Source organism: Urocampus carinirostris, chromosome 1 (assembly GCF_059441175.1).
Source record: "Urocampus carinirostris isolate Australia breed hairy pipefish chromosome 1, RoL_Ucar_1.0, whole genome shotgun sequence".
In the NCBI taxonomy this organism is placed as follows: Eukaryota; Metazoa; Chordata; class Actinopteri; order Syngnathiformes; family Syngnathidae; genus Urocampus; species Urocampus carinirostris.
In genome coordinates this window covers 16,960,711-16,984,223 of record NC_142349.1, presented here as the reverse complement: position 1 = coordinate 16,984,223, position 23,513 = coordinate 16,960,711, and the positions used below count along the sequence as shown (strand labels likewise).

Below are 23,513 nucleotides of genomic sequence, written 5' to 3'. Positions count from 1 at the left end.
CGGCGCTTTTCAAGTCAATGACTTCCCAAAGCGCTTTACAATGTGCTTCACACTTACACATTCACACACACTCACACACCAATAGCGGCCGTGCAGCCATGCAAGGCGCCAACCTGCTTATATGTACTACTTTAAAAGTAAAGTTCATAACCTATTTTTGGAGAGTATAGAATTACGACATCTAAAACAGCTAAACGCTTAAAAATCAAATTCATAATAAGTAATGGACCAACCCAAATAAGGATATTATCCATATTGAGCTAGTACTTGGATTGGATCGCCAATATTGTCGTGGGATTGATTCTGTGTTCCCCTTACAACTGTCACTGTGATAATATTACCAGTGGGTTTTATGGTTATGCCTACATTAGAACTTTCAAATTTAATTCAATTATGTTTACACTTTACGTGAACTACTGACTTTATTTTTTGTTTAAATTGTGCAATGAAAGGTATTTGTCTTGTTGATTTTTAATACAGTATTCTTTTTTCATTACAGTACTGTATTGTTCATCCTTTGTACTTCGACTTCAATTTCAAAATATTGAGTAATTATAGTTGTCATGTTGACTTTTATATAAATATTTTCTGACTGTCATATTTGGATTTTCATTCAGCAACCTAACCCTGATAGTTCTACCTATTATGCCCATGACTTTATAGAATTTTTTAAATAAAAGATTCAACTCATCCGGAACTAAAGTTTAAATGAAATTTCTGCAACTTTGCCCTACCATAATGTTTCAGAAGTTTTAGATCATGTCCTTGTCGACAGCTGTTCAGAAATGTTTTCCAGTTTTAGTGATCTGTCACTTGATAGTCTTACATGGATGGTCAGTAGGGCCAAACAAACTAAATGCCTGCTTGACCAGTTTCCGGCTTCACTGGTAGAAGATCTGTTTGGGATCATAGGATCTTGAGTTTTGAAAAATCATTAGTATATCGCTATCCTCGGGTATTGTTGTGGTAACCTTCAAGTCTGCTGTCATTAAAACCATGCTTAAGCAACCTAAACTTGACCCAGAAATCCTATGTAATTGGTGACAGTCCCTGCCCCATTCCAGTGTCAAATCTGCCATTTTTTGCAAAATTACTTGAAAAGGTCGTTGCACAGCAGCTGAACCAATTTGATCCTGAAAATGGTCTCTTTGAATCTGTCCAGTCAGCATTCAGAGCAAATCACACTACTGAAATGAAATGATCTGCATTTATATAGCGCTTTTCAAGTCAATGACTTCCCAAAGCGCTTTACATTGTGCTTCACATTTCCCAATAGCGGCCGTGATCTGTGCAGCCATGTAAGGCGCTAACCTGCTTATTGGGGGTAATTGGGGGTTCAATGTCTTACCCAAGGACACTTCGACATGTAACACGGACAAGCCGGGATTCGAACTGGGATCCCTAAATCCTAAAACGATCGCTCTACCTCCTGAGCTACTGCCGCCCCGTAACCAATTATCTCCTCTTAGCAATAAATTCCGGGGCCTCGTCAATTCTACTGCCCAGTGCTCCTTTTGATACTGTGGACCACATACATATTACTTGTTCGTTTGAAAAAACGGACTTGCCCCCTCTTATCTCTCTAATTTAAATTTTCCCTATGGTCCTGCACGGAGCCTCTGCTCGGAAAATACTGTTCTACTTGTGGCTCCGAGGGCCAAGAAGAAATCTGAAGGTTCGAGAGAGTTCTCCATCCGGGCCCAGTGCTGTGGAATGCTCTGACTACGGAGATACGATCTGCAACCTCAGTGGAAGTTTTTAAAACTAGACTCACTTCCATTCAATAGCTTACGATGGATGCTCACCTCATACTTTTCTTTTGCTGTCCTTTCCAGCTGCCTGACTGGTGGTGATACGAGGGAGAAGGACCAATTGAGATTTATTGGCGGACCAGCGTCTTGACCTGAAGCATGTCAATGTCTGCAGCGACCAGCCGCCAGAGATGGGAAGCTGCGCCTTTTCTATCATGGGCTTTTTGGACAATTTTACAGGCTCGAGACATCCTTGCTGTCACGCTCGTTCCGGACAATCCATCCATCCATTATCTGCACCGCTTATCCTCAGTAGGGTCGCGTGGGTGCTGGAGCCCATCCCAGCCATCTGCGGGCAGGGGACACCTTGAACTGGTTGCCAGCCAGTCGCAGGGCACACAGGAACAGACAATTAGCCTGCTCATTCACACCTAGGGACAATTTTGATCGGCCAACTAACCTGACATGCATGTTTTTGGAATGTGGGAGGAAACCGGAGTGCCCGGAGGAAACCCACGCAAGCACGGGAAGAACATGCAAACTACGCACAGAAAGGTTGGTAGCTGGATTTGAACCCACGACCTCAGAACTGTGCCGCACACGCGCTAACCACCGCCCCGCCGTGCTGCCGTTCTGGACAGATTTTTACATATTACTTAGGTTTTTAAAAAAAATTTGTATTGATGTTCACTATGTTTTGTGTATTGTTACCCAATGCTAAATCTATTGCACCCTGGTCCTCCAGAAGGGGGATCACTACTTGTGAGGCCCCTTCTCAAGGTTTCTTATCTTCTTCATGCTGAGGTTTTTCAGTTTTCCTTGCCCGCATGTTGGTTTAAGATCAAGGGATGGTGTAATTGTAACCTGTGCAGTCCTTTTAGACATTTTGTGATTAAAGGCTGAACAAATAAATGTGATTTGACGGATTTATTTTGGCTTGACTCTCTTGACTTTTGTACTCAAGCAGTTCTAATAGAAATATTCATATACATTTTTTATATGTTAGTTTTCCTTGTAGTTATATTATCAAAACAAAACATTTTTAGTGCCTAAAGTCTTCGTGCATATCGTAATTATAATATAATTCAAGAGGGGAAGGGTTCAGATATTTAAGGATCATGACAGATCCGAGCAGCAAGTGTTCCGAACGGGTCGGTATTGATCGATAATACCCTGTTTTTACTTGGATCAAGTCGATACCAAAAATCTTTCATAATGAGCTGCACATCACAAGATTTTGCCATCTCGTGACCCTGAACAACTGTGCAATGCATGGCCTTGGAAAACTGATTTCTAATTCATCATTGCCTAGTTTAAGAAATGTTTGCTTTTGCAATGTTTTTTCCAGAGTTTAAGTGTTCTAGCTGTGAGCGCTCAGCAATAAAAGTATTGATGTACGAGAGCACGTGTTAAACAGAAGGCCCAAGGGCCCAACTCAACTTGCTATAGAAACGTATGAGAGCACGTGTTGAACAGAAGGCCCAAGAGCCCAACTTAACTTGCTATAAAGAGCATGTCTGCTTCAGTTTTGCTTTTTTACTGCTTTTCCAAACTGAAGCAGGTTTATAAACAGGGTGTTCTAAAAGTCTTGGGCTAATTTTGACGTTGATTATCTTGAAAACTATACAGGATGTAATTATTCATAAAAAAAGCTTGCAATTCCAATTTTTAAATGGAATATCCAAAGATGTACCTTTCCGAATTTTATGCAATATGCAGGTTGAACAACAGTACATGATTCAGTTTTTGCAAAATCAGGCACACAAAATGCCTTTGCTGGTTGTGTGAAATTCATTAGCCTTAGAAAAAAAGAAGGGTAATTAGCTTTCAAATGACATCATTTTTATCTTAATACCATCCATTCATCCATTATCTACACCGCTTATCCTCAGTAGGGTCACGTGGTTGCTGGAACCCCTCCCAGCTACTCCCGCCGTCAAAAACATCAAAAACCTGAGCGGAAAAATGATAAAAAAGCAAACCTTTTCTCCACTGAGTACTAGGTTTTCTCCTGAAATAGGCTTTTTTTGTTCATAGTGTTCATTTAACTCTTTCCTCAATTTCATACACTTGCCAGACAATCCTTTTTACAATCAAGCCCATCTCCCAATAGAGTCAGACTATGCAGTCAAACCCAGAAGAATTATTTTGTTAATGTTAAGTCATCACTAATGTTTTACTCTATTCAGTCACAAATTGACGATGATGTAACAATGAAAGATAACATTTCAAAACTCCCGTCATAAAATTAAGGTCAAATACTTAAAAGGGACAGTATGGTAATTAATAAAAAATACATTGATTTGAATCGTAATCAGAAATACATGAACTATTAGATAAACGTGCATTTATAGAAATACTCATAGGTAGGGAAATATTTTTTATTCTACAAAACATAAGGCTTACCTTGAGCGAGCTGACACGAGTGCCCACCATCTTGCTGCCATGGGTTCCCTTAAAAAGACAAAAAACATGTGTAAGGCTGATGTGGTGTGGTTTGGTCACTTTAAGTTTCCATCGTTTGTTTGAAAGTTGTATGCATGTCTCACTTTGCTGTTAAAGAAAGCGCGTGATTTAAGAATGAGAGAGTGGGAGGCTTTCAAGTAGAGACCGTTTTGCAATCAAGCCACAAAAAAGCCTGAAAGGCAACCTTGCATGTCGATACAAAGAAATAGGTGGTAAAGCTTGAAGAGCATGGGTAGCGACTGAAACTATTTCCTGAGAATCTGGACAAGGAAAAATTACATTTTACTCAGTGATCCTTTAAATATATGACTTTCAAAATGTACAACTGTCACCTCTGTTTTGATCTTGCCAGTATTAATCTTAGTGTTGGAAGTGAAGCCAAAGTGATACCAAAGTAACAAGTTCCTGTAATGCCATTATTTTTCTCCGCAACAGGTTATTATTACCGTAATAGTTTGTAACTCAAACGTTGTTACAACATTGTGCAGTACTCTGCTGCTTACTAAAAATGGTTCACAAATTCCATCTAATCGAGAGAAAGACATAAAAATAACTGAGCCGACACATCAGGGAATTGACTGATGCCAACTTTGCCATGGCCCAAAAACTGTCCAGAGTTGCATCCTCAGTGATGCCCTGATGACCCAGGCGCTTAAGGGGTCTGTGAACTGAAATCTGGGAGTCACAGAATTACTTTTTAAATAAAGTAGCTAGTAATGGTAACTAATTACGTTTTTCAGTAACACACCCATCACTGATACATTTACTGTCCATGCTTGTGTAGTACAGTATCAAGTGGCGTGGACAAAAAGTTAGGAATTCAACAAGAGAAAAGACCCCAAGCAGATGGAAGACGAATCGGGTGAGAGAGCATTGCAGCACCTGCAGCTGTCTGTCGAGAATAGTGGATTAGCAAAACAACAATGCTGGGGTCTCATTTGTTTCAGATCCCGGGGAGAGACGATGGGGGTTTTGCAGAATGGAGATTAGTGAAGAAGTGCCCCCGAGAACAGAAGAGGTCCTCGTGATGGAAGCAACAGGAAATGGGGAAGCGGATCCATTTGGAATGTCTGACTCAGAAGAAAAAATGGAAAACAATTCCTGAGCTGGCTGCGGAGGGAAGGCGGGAGTGTTTGTGACCTAAGGACGCGGAAGGAAATATAAACAATCTTAAAATGAGGATAAAGAGGCCATCAAACAATGTTTCCTTAACTTTGACTGTAAATAAGGGCACAGAAATGGATCATTTGAATCACTAATGGAATTCTGCATAACATGGGGGACCGCAGTTGTCTGACGCACCTTTCTTCATACATTAACTGAAGAAATTTTAGGGAAATTGAAGAAAAAAATCCTCTGTATATAATACTGGCAAAAATGCTGAGAGATTAATGCTGTGAAACCTCACACTTGAATAGCCGAAGTAAGCATTAATGGCTTAGTAGGAGCACTTGGGCAAAACTAAAACCGACGCCTGGTTTGTTTTACAAAATGACACGTTCACTTTCCACTTGTTTGAGTGACCTCAAATTGTGCTTTCGCATCAGCACTGTGTAGTCTGGTTCACTTGAAAATTAGGTCTTACTCCGTCATAGAATGTTATTGAGGTATAAGAAATAATTGTTCTAATTGATATATTGAGACAGAGGAAGAAGCTTGTTGAGTATGGAAAAAAAACCCAGCAGATTACAGTTAATTCGTACTAAAAAAAGGCAACAAAGAAAAGTATGACATCAAACAAATGTATAAATAGAAACTCATTGCACAGTGTTTCATTTAATTTCATCATCATTGGTGTGGTTTCTCAAAGTGACATTGGAATATGAGACGGGCGTCACTTATCTTTCTTTCAAAGTAAACTACATAGTTGTTGCTTTGCTTCTATGAGACCAACCAATACTTATTATGTGACTGTTGAAGGAAATATATGCTCTTACACAAAATGTGATAGCATAGAAGGGCCACCTATAAAATCAGAGGTTGTCAAAGTCAAATGGACAGAGGGCCAAATACAAAAAACTGCCATAAGCTGAGAGCAAGACTGATCCTAATCAAACCTATTCAAAAGCTAATAAATAGATTCCACCATGATCAAATAAATAAAGAAACATTTTTTTAACTGTCAGTTTTCCACTTTCAACAGGCAAAAAAAAATATAATTGAATAAAGCCGGTACTATTCAGGCACAATCAGTAGCGTTTACTTTTTAAATTTAGTAAAAGTAGGCTGAATTTACTTTAAAGAAAACATAAATGATATACATTTTCTCCCATGTCCTAGAAATTCATCAGAAGTTGGTAAGGCCATTATCGCATGAGAAATTAAGTACCGTTGCTTAGTCATGTTTGGTTTGAACACTAGCAACCAGAAAATTGGATGGGCTGGTACATTTAAAGAAATGTGTAAAAAAATTGTGTTTTTTTTCCCCACAAATCCCTTTAAATCCCAGTGAGAAATGCCTGCAATTTAAGCCTCTGGATGACGTGAGATGACAACATTAATACGGAAAAGTGGCAATTGGATCCCTTGGAAAATGGAAAAGCTCCTAAACTACTTCTCTTCACGTGGATATATCCCAATTTTAATACACTCATTTGGATAGCAACATTCAATGTGAACTCATGACGTTCCCACAATGTTCCCAAAGATCTTTCCCCCAAGCTGGCAAAAAAACAACGCCTAGGGCTAAAGGTGTCGCTAGGGTAAATGTACACTGTGTCCCTGAACAATATGTACACATTCATCACATATGTCTTGCGGATAAGCATACTTGAAAAGGATTGGCTGGCAGGTGAGTGCATCTGTCATGCCTCCAGTTTGCGCAGCTCACTGACTTTGGGGAAACAGAAGATGCATGGGTCCGTATGTCATATGGCAGGGGTCAGGGGTTAGCTGATTGATCAGTGAGTGGCGAGGTTTTGTTTAACAACTGATGAATAAGTTCTGAATGCAAGTGAATGGAGAAAACCAATGTGAGCACGGATAGAGTCAAATCTATCCAAGAAATCCAGAAATAATTCCAAATAAAAACTTGACAGGAGAATATTCCTGCACAGTTTTAAAGAAGTTTTCAATATGTTAGGCTATCTTTTGGCAGACCTTTTAATCATCAGCACATAAAGACATTAAAATTAAAACTGTAACTTTGTAATACAAGATTATCCCTGTAAGACCCAGATATATAAAAACATAAATTAAATATTTTCAACCACTTAGATTAGTGGGTCGAGAAAGTACAGTATGTCACAAAAGTGAGCATACCCCTCACATTCCCGCAGAGATTTCATTTTAATGGTTGATAGAACATTACTGAAGAAACATTGCTCTGACAGAAAGGAAAGAAGTCTTTGCAGAGGCTCCAGAGGTCTGTCAACAATGGCCATGGCTTACTGGAACGATATCCTTTGGTCTGATGATACAAAGGTGAATTTATTAGGCTGAGATAGTAGTGGTAGTATGTGTGGAGGCAACCACCCAAAAACACCAGCCAAGCACGCAGCGATAGAGGTGGACAGATCTCCATTTCCTTCTCGTTTGCCGTGCTTTGTGACATTTTGACAAAAGAAATTTGCACGCACCTTGTTTTCAAACCATTATTTGCGACAGAAAAGACGGTCAAAAATGGGCCTTTTTCAGTTTTTCCCCCAAACTTCATTTCAGTGCATCCCTAATAAAAACTTTGATAAATAGTGATCAACTTTGCTTGTGATGTTAAAAACTTCCCGCCATCTGTTCATCATCACCCATCTTGAAGACAGAGTGAAAAGTGGAAGAACTTCACGGCTTTCTCATTCATGTGCGAGCCTCTTTGTGCAGACAAGCATCTTTTGTCTGGATCATCGCCTCTCAGGGGGTCAAAGCTCCGCTCACAGGAAACGAGAACGTCCGCGGTTACAGCTGTTTCACTGTTTAAGTCTCGTGAGCGTCGCAACAGAGAAGTTGAGCCGTGCCAAAAAATTTGGCACCCGTGTGACGGATCTCCAGGAATATTTCCCCACTGAGGCAGAAAAGCCAGACTCCAATGGAATTTAATGCCACTTTGCTGCTAAACTTAAGGAGAAAGTGAGAAAAGGCAAAGATTTTTCTCTGGGCACATCCAGACAGAAGAATTTGGAAAATGCGGCAAATCCGCTGTACGCTGTGGAAATGTTCATGTCGCATTATGTTTCACCATCCTAAAGTCAAATGTTGTGGTCCACTTATTGCATATTTCATTTAGTCCAACAAGCATTTATTGTATCTAATCTCTAGTTATATGTATTACTTGTAAGCAAAGCAAGGGTGGTGATTGGGATCTAAAAGTGTGTGTGTATATCTCATCTCATCTCATCTCATTCGTTGCACCGCTTATCCTCAGTAGGGTCGCGGGGGTGCTGGAGCCCAGTAATCATCGGGCAGTGGGCAGGGGACACCCTCAACTGGTTGCCAGCCAATCGCAGGGCACACAGGGACAGACAACTCACTCGCTCATTCACACCTAGGGACGATTTGGACCGGCCAATCCACCTGAAATGCATGTCTTTGGAATGTGGGAGGAAACTGGAGTGCCCGGAGGAAACCCACGCAAGCACGGGGAGAACATACAAACTCCGCACAGGAAGTTCGGTAGCTGGATTTGATTAGCGCTTTGTTTTTTTTTCACTTACCAAACTACTGTCATTCCATTTACGCACATCCCTCCTTCCTTCCGTCCAAAACTTTATCCCCTCGCTTCCATCTATCCTCCCTCACTCATTCCCTATTTCCCTCCTTTCTTCTTAAAACGACGTCCATACCTGAATTTTACCGGAAATACTTCATGAGTTTCTGTGCTTATTCATTTAATACAGCGTTTAACTATGTAATCAGTATTTCTAAGGTAATTTAATAATATCAAATATGCATGTATGGAAAATGGAAGAATACATGTGTAGGAATTATTCTATAATATAGCTCTTTATCTATCACACAAGTTTTAAAATGGCAAGTTAAGTCTGAGTAAAACATTGTCTTTGTTGCCAATTTGGCGTCATAAGCTTAGATTTAGATTAGAGAAATATAAACCTTTCTTCTTGTATTCTATGATCTATAAAGGACATAATGCGACAGTGTGTATCATCTCGGGAAACAAAAATAAAAGAAACCCCCAAAATTCAGCCAAGTTGTAAAACAAAGATGCAGCCTTTCAGGTAACTGATAAAAGTCATTGGTGTAAAATTGAGTCACTAGATAGATAGATAGATAGATAGACAGATAGACAGATAGACAGATAGATAGATAGATAGATAGATAGATAGATAGATAGATAGATAGATAGATAGATAGATAGATAGATAGATAGATAGATAGATAGATAGATAGATAGATAGATAGATAGATAGATAGATAGATAGATAGATAGATACTTTATTTATCCCCGAAGGGAAATTCACATTTCCAGCAGGATCCCCGAGCTGAGAAAAATACAATAATAAAGCAAAAAGAATACAATATACAAATACCCAGTGTCACGTGCAAATGCCCACTGTAGCGTGTTATATAGAATATCTAAATAGTGCTACACAGAATACATATTGCAATAAAATTCGGTAATATGCAATGTAGGTGGTGTGGTTTAATGTGGGCTTTTACTCTGCCGGGTAGAGTTAAAGAGCCTCATGGCATGAGGAAGAAAAGATCTCTTCAGTCTGTCTGTAGTACAAGACAGTGACAGCAGTCTGTCGCTTAAACTGCTCTTCTGTCTGGAGATAATGCTGTGTAGTGGATGCGATGGATTGTCCATGATTGACCGCAGCTTTTCCAGTGCCCGTCTCTCAGCTACTGTTGTTAGGCTGTCCAGCTCTTTGCCCACAACAGAGCTCGCTTTCCTAGCCAGTTTATTGAGACGAGAGGCATCCTTCTTCTTGACGCCGCCTCCCAACACGCTGTCGCATAGAAGAGGGCGCTTGCCACAACTGTCTCATAGAATATTTTCAGGAGCTTTTTGCAGATTTTGAAGGAGGCCAGCCTTCTGAGGAAGTAAAGTCGGCTTTGCCCTTTCCTACAAAGAGCTTCTGTATTGGCAGTCCAGTCCAGTTTGTTGTCCAGCTGCACACCCAGGTATTTGTAGGTCTGGACAAATTTTACACATTCTCCTTTGATGGTTATAGGAACCGGGTGAGTTCTGGTTCTCCTGAAGTCCACCACCATCTCCCTGATCTTGGTGGTGGTCAGGTGCAGGTGGTTTGCGTCGCTCCATCGGACAAAGTCCTGAATCAATTTCCTGTACTCCTCCTCCTGCCCATTTCTGATATATCCCACGATCGCAGTGTCGTCGGCAAACTTTTGCACATGGCAGGACTCAGAGTTGTACTTAAAGTCCGATGTATACAGAGTGAATAGGAACGGAGAGAGCACGGTCCCCTGCGGAGATCCTGTGCTGTTAACCACAGTGTCCGATGTACAGCCCCCCTGTTTCACATACTGGGGTCTGCCTGTCAGGTAGTCAGTAATCCATTCTACAAGGTGTGAGCTAACTCCCATCTCTGTCAGTTTCCTACTCAGTAGCAGAGGCTGTATGGTATTGAAGGCACTGGAGAAGTCCAAAAATGTAATCCTCACAGCCCCCTTAGCCCTATCCAGGTGAGAGAGGGATCGGTGTAACATGTATACTACAGCATCCTCCACTCCCACCTTCTCCTGGTAAGCAAATTGCAGAGGGTCGATGGAGTGACGGACCTGAAGCCTCAGGTGGTGCAGCAGCAACCGCTCCATGGTTTTCATCACATGTGATGTCAGGGCGACCGGCCTGAAGTCGTTGAGTTCCTCAGGTCTTGATTTCTTTGAGACTGAGATCATGCAGGATGTTTTCCACAGCTGAGGCACCCTCCCCTGTTCAAGGCTCAGCTTGAAGATGGTGTAAATAAGAGTTTGATAATGGGAATGGGTATCTTTCCAACTTCTGATCTGCCAAAACTAACTTTTTCCAAAAGTTTTGGCCTTAATTAAAACAAAAACGCGATCAATTTAAAGTACAAATATCTACTGTTTGGCCTGATGTTTGTTATATAACCAACCTCCATGCTAATGCTGATGTCATCTGCTATCAGGAATTCGTCTTGCATGCCACCGTTTGGAATGACTCTTACATCCGATTAACTCGTCGTAAATCAATTTGCAACTATAATAATCCCCCAACGCACCATTCAAAACGGCATGTTCCACATAAAGTTAAATGTTAGGCTGAGGAACTCTTATGTAATTCTCAGCAGACGTGATAGATCGACATGTTGCTCCAGATAACATTTCACTTAGATTTCTTAGAACCTTTGCTCCCTCGATTTATAATCCCATGAGTGACACCCAAATCTGATAGACACATTATAATAATATTAATGAGAATAATACATTCTTCTTCAAAGAGCCTTTCAAGACACCCAAGGTCACTGTACATAGACTACCAAAACAACAATAAAGTAAGAATCAAACAAAAGTAAAACAAGCAAGTAATAAACAGCAAATAAAAACACAGTAGAGTTAAAAGGGGACGGTATGTGAGGCATATGATCATAAAAAGGCAAGTCTGAAGAGGTGGGTTTTGAGTTCAGATTTGAAAGTGGACAGGGTAGCGGAATTCCGGGGGTCAGGCGGCAATGAGTTCCAGAGACTGGGGGCAGAGCGGCTGAAAGCTCTGCTCCCCATAATGCTGAGACAGACAGCGGGTATAGTGAGATGGAGGGAAGAGGATGATTTAAGGGTGCGGGACAGGGTGGCAATGTACGAGTAAAACAATTGAAGGGGGGTGTGGGTGAGGCCAAGTGAAGAGAGTTTGGTAAGAAGGATGGAAATTTGAAATGCCGTCAAAGGCGGTACTTAGGTCAAGGAGGACGACAATGGAAAGTAAACCAAAATCAGCGGCAATGGGGTGGTGGTTTGTGATCTTCATATGTGCAGTGTCAGTGCAGTGGCGCGGACCGTAATCGGACTGAATGTCACGGTCGCCATGACGACCAGTATGCCACGCCCCCGAACTCAAGCTGAAGCAGATCAGCTGATTGCTGTTCTGCCATATAAGGCTGGATTTTAGGTTTGGCGGGTGCTGGTTCATTACTCATTATTCACAATCCCGGTCTGTTATGCCTTGTCCTGTTTTAGTCTGTTATGCCTTGTCCTGTTGAGTTCGTGCCGGAGGAACTCTGTATTGTTCTGTTTTGCCTCGGAGTATTGGGCGACTTTTATTTTATTAAATAAAACCTATGGATCGTCAACGCATTTGAGTTCTCCCTTCATGCCTCCTGCCTCCGTTCTGGTCCGGTCACCTTCCACGCCACCACGTCTCGTGACAGAATGAACCAGCCAACAAATAGAACTCAGCGAACGATCCCAGCGCGACTTGGGAGAGCGCAGTTCGGCAGGTGCCTACTGAGTTGGCCTTCCCTGCCCGTTCGAACCACGGCCCCGCCCGTCGTGGCCCTTGCTGTGCCTCGAATGGGGTCCCGGGAAGAATTGACGCCTGCCTGTTCGACTCTCATGCCTGCCTGCCCGACTCCCGTGCCGATTGCCTGCTATTCCGTCTCCCCTGCGTGCCAGCCCGACTCCGACTCTGCTGCCCGTCGGGCCGACTCCGACTCCGCTGCCTGCCGGCCCGACTCCGCTCCTCCTGTTTTGCCGGTTCTGATTTTGACTCTCTCATGTCTTGTCTGTTCTGATTTTGACTCTCTCATGTCTTGTCTGTTCTGATTTTGACTCTCTCATGTCTTGCCTGTTTTGATTTTGACCCTCTCATGTCTTGCCTGTTTTGATTTTGACCCTCTCATGTCTTGCCTGTTCTGATTCCGCCTGTCCTGTCTGAATCGCCACTTCTGAACCTGAACCCCTGAGCCTGACTCTTCTGAATCTGGCCCCCCTGAGTGCGACTCTTCTGCATCGGCCTGTCCTGAGTGCGACTCTTCTGCATCGGCCTGTCCTGAGTGCGACTCTTCTGCATCGGCCTGACCTGAGTGCGACTCTTCTGCATCGGCCTGACCTGAGTGCGACTCTTCTGCATCGGCCTGACCTGAGTGCGACTCTTCTGCATCGGCCTGTCCTGAGTGCGACTCTTCTGCATCGGCCTGTCCTGTTCTCGCCTGTCCTGTTTATCTGTCATCCCCTGTCCAGTTGGCCACCAGACCCCCCCCTGCCGAGCGCCGATTCCGATCCGCCCGACGCAGATGGCGCCTGCCTCTCCCTGTTCCTGCGTGTTCAAAGGAGGGAGCAGGGTTGCCCCAATCGCGATCGTCAACATTCCGGGGCGCGAGGTAGTAATTTTTTCTTTTTTGGGACCTCGGGAGCTGTCCCTTAAGAGGGGGGCTCTGTCACGGTCGCCATGACGACCAGTATGCCACGCCCCCGAACTCAAGCTGAAGCAGATCAGCTGATTGCTGTTCTGCCATATAAGGCTGGATTTTAGGTTTGGCGGGTGCTGGTTCATTACTCATTATTCACAATCCCGGTCTGTTATGCCTTGTCCTGTTTTAGTCTGTTATGCCTTGTCCTGTTGAGTTCGTGCCGGAGGAACTCTGTATTGTTCTGTTTTGCCTCGGAGTATTGGGCGACTTTTATTTTATTAAATAAAACCTATGGATCGTCAACGCATTTGAGTTCTCCCTTCATGCCTCCTGCCTCCGTTCTGGTCCGGTCACCTTCCACGCCACCACGTCTCGTGACACTGAAAGGGTTCAAATAAGCTGTTGGTAGTGAGATGAGCATGAAGTTGGGAGGAGACTACTTTTTCAAGGATACGAATGGTGGGTATACTATACTCTCTTACACAAAGTATTGTACTGGGAGCAATGCCAGTTTGACGTTGAAATGTACATTTACCTAGACTACCAAAATTACCCACAGTAAACCAACACCGAAAATGAAAATGATCATTACACTAGGGGTGGGAAAAATATATATTAACAGCAATTCTATGGTGTGTGAGAAGGAATAGTAGTGTTTGTGATAGTGTAATAGTTTGTGTGTGTGAGAGAGTCACTTGTAGTGCACAGAGCAGGGGTCGAAACTTTTTTAACCAAGAGCTAAAATAGTAAGATGTTTTGACTTTTTTTTCAAGGTAGCCACACTATATGTTTGAGGACAAAACAACTCAACAAAACTGCCAAACCTGCCCTCTAGACAAAGGCTGTGTGAGGTTAGATAATTTGATGAAACTAATGAAATAATAATCATGCCAGAACCTGTGTCCCATAACAAAAAATATACCACTTAAAACCTGTCTCCCTCCTGCCGTTTTTGGGAGTTAAGTGCGTGTTCTGTGGGTTTTCATGGCAAAGTGTCTCAACACTAAGCATACATTATTATGTAAAGGATTTCTCCGCGACGTACAGCCAAAACAGGGTTTGCTGGTGTGACACCTTGACTGTAAACTGTAGTGGAAACATTTCCCTTTACATACTGGACCGTATCACTCTTACCACAAAAATTAGACTAGCTTTTTAACATGCCATATACCCATTAATTGGACCAATACAGATGAGATTTGCATCAGCAAACATTTGTCTTCGAGCCATGTGTACTTATAAAAAGAGCCATTTATGGCTCGAGAGCCATAGGTTACCGACCCCTAGTGTAGAGTATAGTAGTGTTTGTGCAAGAGTATACTAGTGAGTGTGAGTTTATAGAAGTGTGTCTGCGGGGGTATGTGTGTGAGAGTATAGCAGTATGTGTGTGAAAGCATACTAGTGTGTCGTGAGAGTATATTAGTATTATTGAGTATAGTAGTGTGTGTATGAGAGTATATTGGATTTGTGTGAGACTGTATAGCAGTGTAAATGAGAGAATATAGAAGTTTGTGTGAGAGCGTTTGTGTGTCGCTATGACATTGTCTGTATGAGAGTACAGTTGTGCATGTGTGAGAGTATGATGTTATATGTGAGAGCAAGTGTGATTTACCTCTCAAACAGCCTCTCATACAAACTTACTGAGTGATCCAAATACTGTGCAAAGTTTATGACTTGTCGTTGACATTAACAGGAGAATGCTAAGGACATAAATTACAGATGCAACACATTTTCTTATTTTGTTACAATAATGCAAATGAAAACATGATGTCTATAAGTACAGTAATGTATTTACTAGCTACTAAACCAAACTGTTCATCGGCTTCTCCTCAATGGCAGTGGAGTTTTGTTGTTGTTTTATAAATCTGTTTTTCTTTGATTGAAAGTCTTTTTGAAAATTCGCGCAGGTTCCCATTTTGATGTTTGCGAACCCGAAGCGACACAGGAGACCTGTTGTTCAGTCTGAATAATATAGAAGAAAGTTTCAATTTCAGTTTACACGTGGGGGTCTTCAACCTTTTTCAAGCTGAGAGCTGAAACCTACTTTTTGTTACTGAATATATGCATTTCTAAAATAACAATTGATCAAGTTATTACTATGTTGTTACTTTCTAATTACCAGGTTAATTGTTGGAAGAAGGGATAAATACTCAGTCAACTACTAAAAGAATCAGTTTACGAGAAATTCACAATAACCTAGCTCTACTGAGTTCTATTCAGAACAGGTCTGCAAGCACCACAGTCGCAATATTTCAAGTTTTATAGAGAAGAGAATTTACTTTTATTGTCATTCTTTGTAAAAATGCACATAGAACGAAATGTCGATACACCTGACACGTACAGTTAAACTGTAGCCAGCCGATGCTCTTTGAGTCAAAAAGGTTTCAGATTCCTGCTTTAGTTATTCTTCTAAATATTTAATTTGATAAACTTCACACAGGAATACTTTGCTTTGACTGAAAAGTTTGGTCTAACATAGACTTAAAGTATGCTTTAAGTATACCAAACACTTACGTAAGAATTTCATTGTGCAGGGAAACGTGGTTCTTTACTGTGCATATGACAATAAGCACTTTGAATCTTGAATTAAAAAACACATGGTGGTGTTTTAACAAGATATTTGGGTGAAATGTAAAGAACTAATTGACTGATGGATAAAATGAGTTGAAAGGGACTGTTAACTAGAAAACATGTATGGACAACTGAGCTGCAAATAAGTAGCACTGTTTAAACGAATAAAAAGGTTTCACAAAATATGACTACTAACTCTTTCAACCATAATCCAATGTATTTACTGCTGCCGAAAGAATTTGTGTCTTTTTTACACTCAAACATGCAACTTCTATCTTTTCGAGTATATCTTTTCTCAATGTGTCTATAACATATTACAGTATTATAAATAGAATATTGCATTGATGCAAGAAATAAATGGAGTGTGAAATTTGTCTCGCCCGTGTCAGCTCTTTTCACTTGATGCCCAAAAAACAATACTGACTCAGTACAAACAAACCAAGGGCAACCACACACTTGGATTATTCCAGCAATGAAGAAATGTAACATTTCTGTTGGGGTGGAGTGCGAATAATGGAGAGGATTTGCCTTCGACCGTGAGAGCGCGGGACTCTCCGTGGTGGCTTAAAAAAACCCTTCTGGAATCTGAACTAAATGCTACCGTGTTTTCGGCGAAGAACTTAAACCACTAGGTTATTTTGTTCTCGACTCGTGTGAACCGAAAGCTCAGGAATGAATGCAGATCAGTGGTATGGAGGAAGTGAATTCCGTTCGCATCATTGTCAAAATTCAGCGCATGCCCTTTTGCTAGTAAAAGAAAAAGTTATTTATATGTTTTTTTTTAAAAGCTTACATAAAAAATGGTTTATTATGAATGATAAACTGGTTAATGCATAGCAACTGCAAAGGTACAAGACTGATATGCTGCTCTGAATTTCGGACCGTTTTATTGACGCTTCACTCCCTCACCCCTAAGCCTGCAAGAATGAGGTTTGGATGTCAATGCTTTGGTAAACTATGGGCTTGCAATTAGGGGCTACATCTATAAATAATCTTGACTAGACTAACCACTGTGGTACCTCATATTAACCAGGCAAACATAAAGAAAATCCCCATAGTACCTAAAAGCAGTATAAAAGTATAAATAAAGGTCAACTTGGGAAAAGCATTTGTATTCATATTTAGGCATGGCGTATTTTAAACTCCCTTGGCCTACTTTGCAAGGGTTTGGTTACCAACTTGGCAAGACTTTGCACTTATAAAAAAGATGCAGGAACACGTGCATGTGAATGCTAAATGCCGCCAATTGTGAGTTAGTTCACAGGCCGGCATTGTGTCTGCATACTTTAGTATTAGTTTGCCTGGCTGTAAACAGACGGTATCCTGGCAACAGCCGTGGAATGGTAGGAGTAGTGCTGATTTGATGTCTGCAAAAGGACAATACTGCAGGGAGAAAACAACTTTTGAAAGGAGTTGAGGCCTAAAGGTAGAAAGAGAAAAACAATGCCAATTGCTAAGATATGTTTCCTTCTAAAACACAGCTGGCTTCTCTTTTTGGCAACTCACTGAATTCCAGTGCGGCAGAGTCACGTTCTAAGCCACCACTACACACCTCACTTCACGTCATGAGGCACATGATTGTCGGCCTTGGGCCATCGCCTTTCCACTTGGAAACAACCGTATTTTGTCTAAATCTCCAGTGGCTTTTCAAACCACAAGCATGGTCATCCATAAATGATGAGTTTGCAAAAACCTGTTGAAACAAACTTCAAATTCTATAAAGAAGAAAACTCTGAGAGAGCCTTGGATTTTGGGCAGGGCAGCGCAATTCACAGGCTTGTTGAATTGCGTGCAAACAATGTTGCTACTTTTATTGGTTTGCTTAGGGGAAATTACCTTTTGCATTATAAGCTAAATGAGCATCAGGTCCCACAAAGGCCGGTTACTGTAGCAGGAACAGGATGCCTGAGTATTTATGCCATAGACAAAAGAAGACGTTTCCCATGTTGTCCACATAGTTGGCTTTTTCCTGGGAATATAGGATTCATACATAATCTACTTCTCTGGAATGCTAAATTAAACAGTTCAAGGAAGCAACTTGACCTTTAGGACCCTAACATCCAAGGTAGATCCGTATATCAAAAAGCATGAGAAAATGTATGAAACTGGACATTGGAAAATGAACTCAACTCAAGATATGCTCTACCGCATTTAGGGAAATGAAACAGTTTCAGGAAATCTAGTTTTCTGGATTGAAAGCCAAAAAAGATGCTAACCCTGGACGTTTTGCATGTACAGGTCCATTCATACTTTCCATCATTTGATGATTTTAGCAGGAAACTGCAAACTCCAAATCCCTTGCTGTTGAACTTTTGACTCCAAAGTCAATTTTCTATATGAAACATGCCCTATTGTTGTGTGTGGAAGAACATCTTGCCAGCCAAGCAGGGATCTGACACCATACTCACAGCAACCAATCTGGTAATACTTTTTAAATCACTGCGGACATTTTCTATTTTTACAACCAACATCTCCCGTCGTCTGACCGTTTATGTTGGAAGTCAAGCGTATAAGAGCATGGAACTTTGGTGGCTCAAGCGTACAATCTTGAAAAAGAAGAATCTCTGGAGGGATTCTCATAAAAACATTGAGGGGGGCAGCTAAAAATGTGAATAAACTCCAGGTTTCACAGAATTCCCGGCCACGTACAGGGAGTGTAAACACAAAACGAGCAGAGTCTATTATGAGTAGAATTGCACGGGAAAAGAACATCTCTTGCAAAAAATGTGTTCGATAAAAAACTTTTTATGACTCGGTCAAACCTACATACAACAAAACACAAGTTTCATCGCCTATAAATAAAAACCCTTACGCTCCATTAGTCTAATTGCTTTGTACTGTTAATTATATCGACCTGTGTTTTAACCTTTCTAGTCGCTGTAGCATTTTTCATGATTAGGTGATCTTTGATAACTTTAGCTGCGGTACACAGAATCACTGGTAGGGCACAAAAAGACAAAACAACTAAGTGAAATTAAAGTTAATTCAAATGCACTTTGTAAACTAAGGATATTCTGAGTGAGATGGTAAAGATACTTAACAAGTAATGAATCATCAATACCAATACCAGGTACTATATATATATATACATAGTTTATTGATTCCCTCTCACTCTTCAAAACAATTATACTGCTGATACTGATATATTTCTATGTAAATATCACGTAATCCTAATAGGGATTTTTATTCTGTAAAATAAAATTGAGTTCAATTGTCTTTATTGTCATTGATTTCCACATTGTGTAACATTGTTTGCAACGAGATTAGACATGGCACTCCAGGGGATAACATGTAATAAAGACTTCTTATAAAAAAAGGTCAAATACTTATCAGGATAAATGGGCATATGATGATTAAGTCAAGTCAAATCAAGTCAAGTCATTTTTATTTGTATAGCCCTTAATCACAAAGAGTCTCAAAGGGCTGCACAGGTTATTGCACAGACTATTACTTCAGACTATTATTACACCATTCCCTGAAATGGAACCGACATCAGGGCAAGGAAAAACTCAAAAACCTCAACATGAGGAAAATGAAGAAACCTTGAGAAGGGACCGCACTTGTGGTAATTCCCCTTTCAGGATGACCAGGCTGCAATGGATGTTGCAATTACAAAGAGTACAGAGATATTGTCAACAAAAAATCTAGGTTATTCATATGCTATAGAGTAGAAGTGTGTTCTAAGCTTAGATTTAAACATTTCCACTGAGGTTGCAGATCGGATCTCAGGGGGAAGAGCATTCCACAGCACCGGTGCCCGGATGGAGAACGCTCTCGAACCTGCGGAACACAGTGCTTAAAAAAACTGGCCCAACTTATAATAATAATGACAATGCAATGAAAACAAATAGCGCATCGTAACAATAGTGAAATGACTTTAAGCACCAGTATTTTAAAAAAAAACAAAGCAAGCAATGCTGGTATTAATCAATATCAAGTTCACCTGTTTACCTGTTACTGAAAATATAACGCCTTTACGTAACATTCCAGGAAAGAAAGTGGTTTGTATGGTGAGCACTGAACCAAAGGCTCTGAACAGGTTTTCTGGACATCATATTCTCGCATGTTTGTTTTTGTCCCAAACCGTGCTAATATCTCCTGTCCCACCTGCTTCTTTACAGGCTGTAAATGTTTTTGTGTGAGATTTGTCTATCTGCTAGAGACATAATCAGTTGCCTCTTGTACACATGGTACACTTGAAAATCAGATACAAACCTACGCACAGTCACATATCTCCATAACTTCTAACTACATTCGACTCAACACATGCTCATCCGTCTGCCTTGTACATATCACTTTGACATAGAACATCCTGTCTAGTCTTCCCTCAGGAAGTGCCAACTACAAACCTCGCATTGTGTCGACCGCAACATGCACTCACATCATCTGTCCGCCCTTGAATAACACTTCTCCCCAACGTGAGCTTCAGTCATCCCAGAGGCGATACATGTGACCCCAGCACTGAGGTGGCGTCTGGACTTGTTTTTCTCGTTCTCAGTGGTCGGACTCCGAATGCGTCTGTATTAACCCAAAGCTGATGCCTTATATTCCTAAAAAAAAACAACACCTTCTTGTAGAAAAAAACTGCCCCTGAATGTCATTCCCTGCAGCTGAAGGTGTTTATAGAGTATTTCCAGACCTATACTTGGCCCCTTTTAGGCTGTGGGGATTTCATTGAGTAAGCATTGCAAGAAACTATTCTCACCGAAAAGGGCCTTTTGAAAAAAAGAAAACATTACGCCTGTTGTAAACGGTAGGGGTGGGCAATTCCGGGTATTTGGGTATTACATTTTAGTTTGCAGCTAGCTGTATTCAAGTATTTATGTAAATATGTGGTGTTGCCACAGTAGCAAACAACTTTACTAAACAAAGGACAACTGACGTTGTCCTTTTCTGTAGTTGAAAAAAGTCCACACCGCTTTGCGCTTTCTGTTTGCCTCTGTCATTTTTAACTTCTGGTAGGGGTGGGTGGATTGATCTGGCAGTTTAAAACTCTCCGTTGTCTTCTCTTCTGCCTTGTGAGCTGAATGCAGCAGGCCAGTCGGTGGCCAGGTAGGGGTGGACTAGTCAAGAATTCATTAAAGTGTGCCTATCAATCACCCAATCAGGAATAGATTAACAAGGTTGAAAAGAGCACTGGGTGAGCAAGAGAGAGCGAGAGAGAAAGATAGAAAGGGGAGGGAAGAGAGAGAGAGAGAGAGAGAGTGAGATGGAAGTAGATAGAAAGAGAGAGAGGAGAGAGTGACAAAAAGACGGAGAGAGAGAGAGAGAGAGAGGGAGGGACGAAGAAAGGGAAAGAGAGAGAGAGAGAAAGAGAGAGAGAGAGAAAGACAGACAGAGAGAGTGGCTGGGAGATAGAGAGGGAGAGGGTGAAAGAGAGAAAGAGAGAGAGTGGCAGAGAGAGAGAGGGAGAGCGTGAAAGAGAGAGAGAGGGAAAGGGAAAGGGATGAAGAGAGGGAAAGAGAGGGAGAGGTGAAGAGAGAGAGAAAGAGAGAGAAGGGGGGAGGGAAAGAGAGAGAGGGAGAGAGGGAGAAGGAGGGGGAGAAAGAGTGAAGAGTGAAGAGTGAAGTATCGATTTCAGGAAAATAGTAAGAAAACTATCCAAGTATTTGCTTAGTTTCGATAATATCAATATCAGGATCAATCCGTCCACATATGTCAAGTCAAGTCACATTTATTTGTGCTGCCCTTAACCACAAAATGTCTCAAGGAACTGCACAGGTTGCAATGACACCATCCTCTGATCTTACACCAACAAAATAAATACGACCACATCTTGTGACATGCCCAAAGTTCCATGAAGGGATGAAGTCTTAGAAACAAAACACGTGACGTGACATTTTCAACAGAAAAGGCACCCAAAAAACAGGTAAACAAGTCAATTACAGTTTGGTTAGTCACATATTTTTAATGAGTTAACTTTAATTGAGGCATGAAACTGAACAGCTATGAACGGTATGTCAACTGTTTTTCCTTCTCCAACCGGTTAACACCTCCTGTCAGACAGGCATGATAGTCTTGCGTTACATATCACAAAACGATTAAGTGCTCTCTAATGTATTTGTAGCTATAAGGCACTTCTGTTATAGCATATAATACACTGCATTTCCATTATACTTAACAAATCTCCTTCATTAATATTGTTCCGTATCTCACTTAGCATTTTATCTTGGAAGATTTTGAGTAAATATTTTATAACACCTAATGACTCCCAACACATTAGTTGGGTGAAACATTTTGCTGTGAAGATTTAAAGCTTCAAAACTAACTCTTTTTTTGAGTAACTGCAGGCAATAACATTTATTTTATTTAAAAGTTGCCTAAAACAACCTAAGATATATATATATATATATATATATATATATATATATATATATACTGACAAGCTATGCATCCATTATCTGTATCGCATATCCTCAGTAGAGTCGCGGGGTGCTGGAGCCCATCCCAGCTATCTTCAGGCAGTGGGCAGGGGACACCCTGAACTGGTTGCAAGCATGTCGCAGGGCACACAGACAACTGACTCGCTCATTCACACCTAGGGACTATTTGGACCGGCCCATTAACCTGACATGCATGTTTTTGGAATGTGGTAAGAAACCGGAGTGCCTGGAGGAAACCCACGCTAACACGGAGAGAACATGCAAACTTCGAACTGGGTGGTTGCAGTAGCTGGACTTGAACCCTGAACCTCTGCACCGTGGGGCTGCATGCTAACCACTCAGCCGCCGTGCCGCCAATGACCATCTAATATTGCTTTAAAAAACAGAGTGTTTCAAAAATTTACATATTCTTTAAAATCTAAATATCACAGAATGTACACGATTAAAGCAAATTAAATTCAAAGAGGATCAATGTTGAAGATTATAAGATTTATTCTTTTAAATCTGAATGAGAAATTCAGAAATATGTGGATTATGTGAACGATTTCACAAATGTTCAATATGTGGTACGCCTTTGACACGACATACGTCAAGTTGGTAATCCATCTCCTGCCAAACATGCTGAAGCATATCGTGGGTAACACTCTCCAGTGCTATATTGAATCCCTGCTTAAGTTCTTTCACGTTTGCATTCAGTCATTTGAAGGAGTTCTAACAAATTGATTAGGTTGGGAAACGATATGAAATTTTCGGAACCACTCTGTATAATAGACGATTCAATGTTGTTTGATGCAATCAAATGAATACGTGGATGCTCCCTGAACTGGTCCTTGTCCAATTTTTACACAAGAAATAACACTATTATTATTATCCTTATTATTATCGTCATTAGTATTATTGCTATTATTATTATTATTATTATTATTATTATCATGATTATCATTGTTATTACTACTTTACATAACATATCTAAAACAGACACCATCTTTGGGAGAAATTTATCGTTTTGATGTCAAAAAGGGTGACCTGCATGAATTGGATAGATCCGGGGAAAATAT

The 23,513-nt window shown here is 41.0% G+C and overlaps 1 protein-coding gene across 2 annotated transcripts in view; it reads left to right on the top strand.

Annotated features, from left to right (window-relative positions):
• LOC148373748 (rab3 GTPase-activating protein catalytic subunit-like) overlaps positions 1–10,318 on the top strand; it is a 191,423-nt gene extending 181,105 nt beyond the window's left edge. For both annotated transcript variants that reach the window (XM_088329100.1, XM_088329107.1), the window contains one exon: positions 10,245–10,318. In XM_088329100.1, the coding sequence (XP_088185226.1) occupies positions 10,245–10,305 (61 nt within the window). In that variant the 3' untranslated portion in view covers positions 10,306–10,318. The remainder of the gene's footprint in view (positions 1–10,244) is intronic.
• The last annotated feature ends 13,195 nt before the right edge of the window (positions 10,319–23,513 follow it).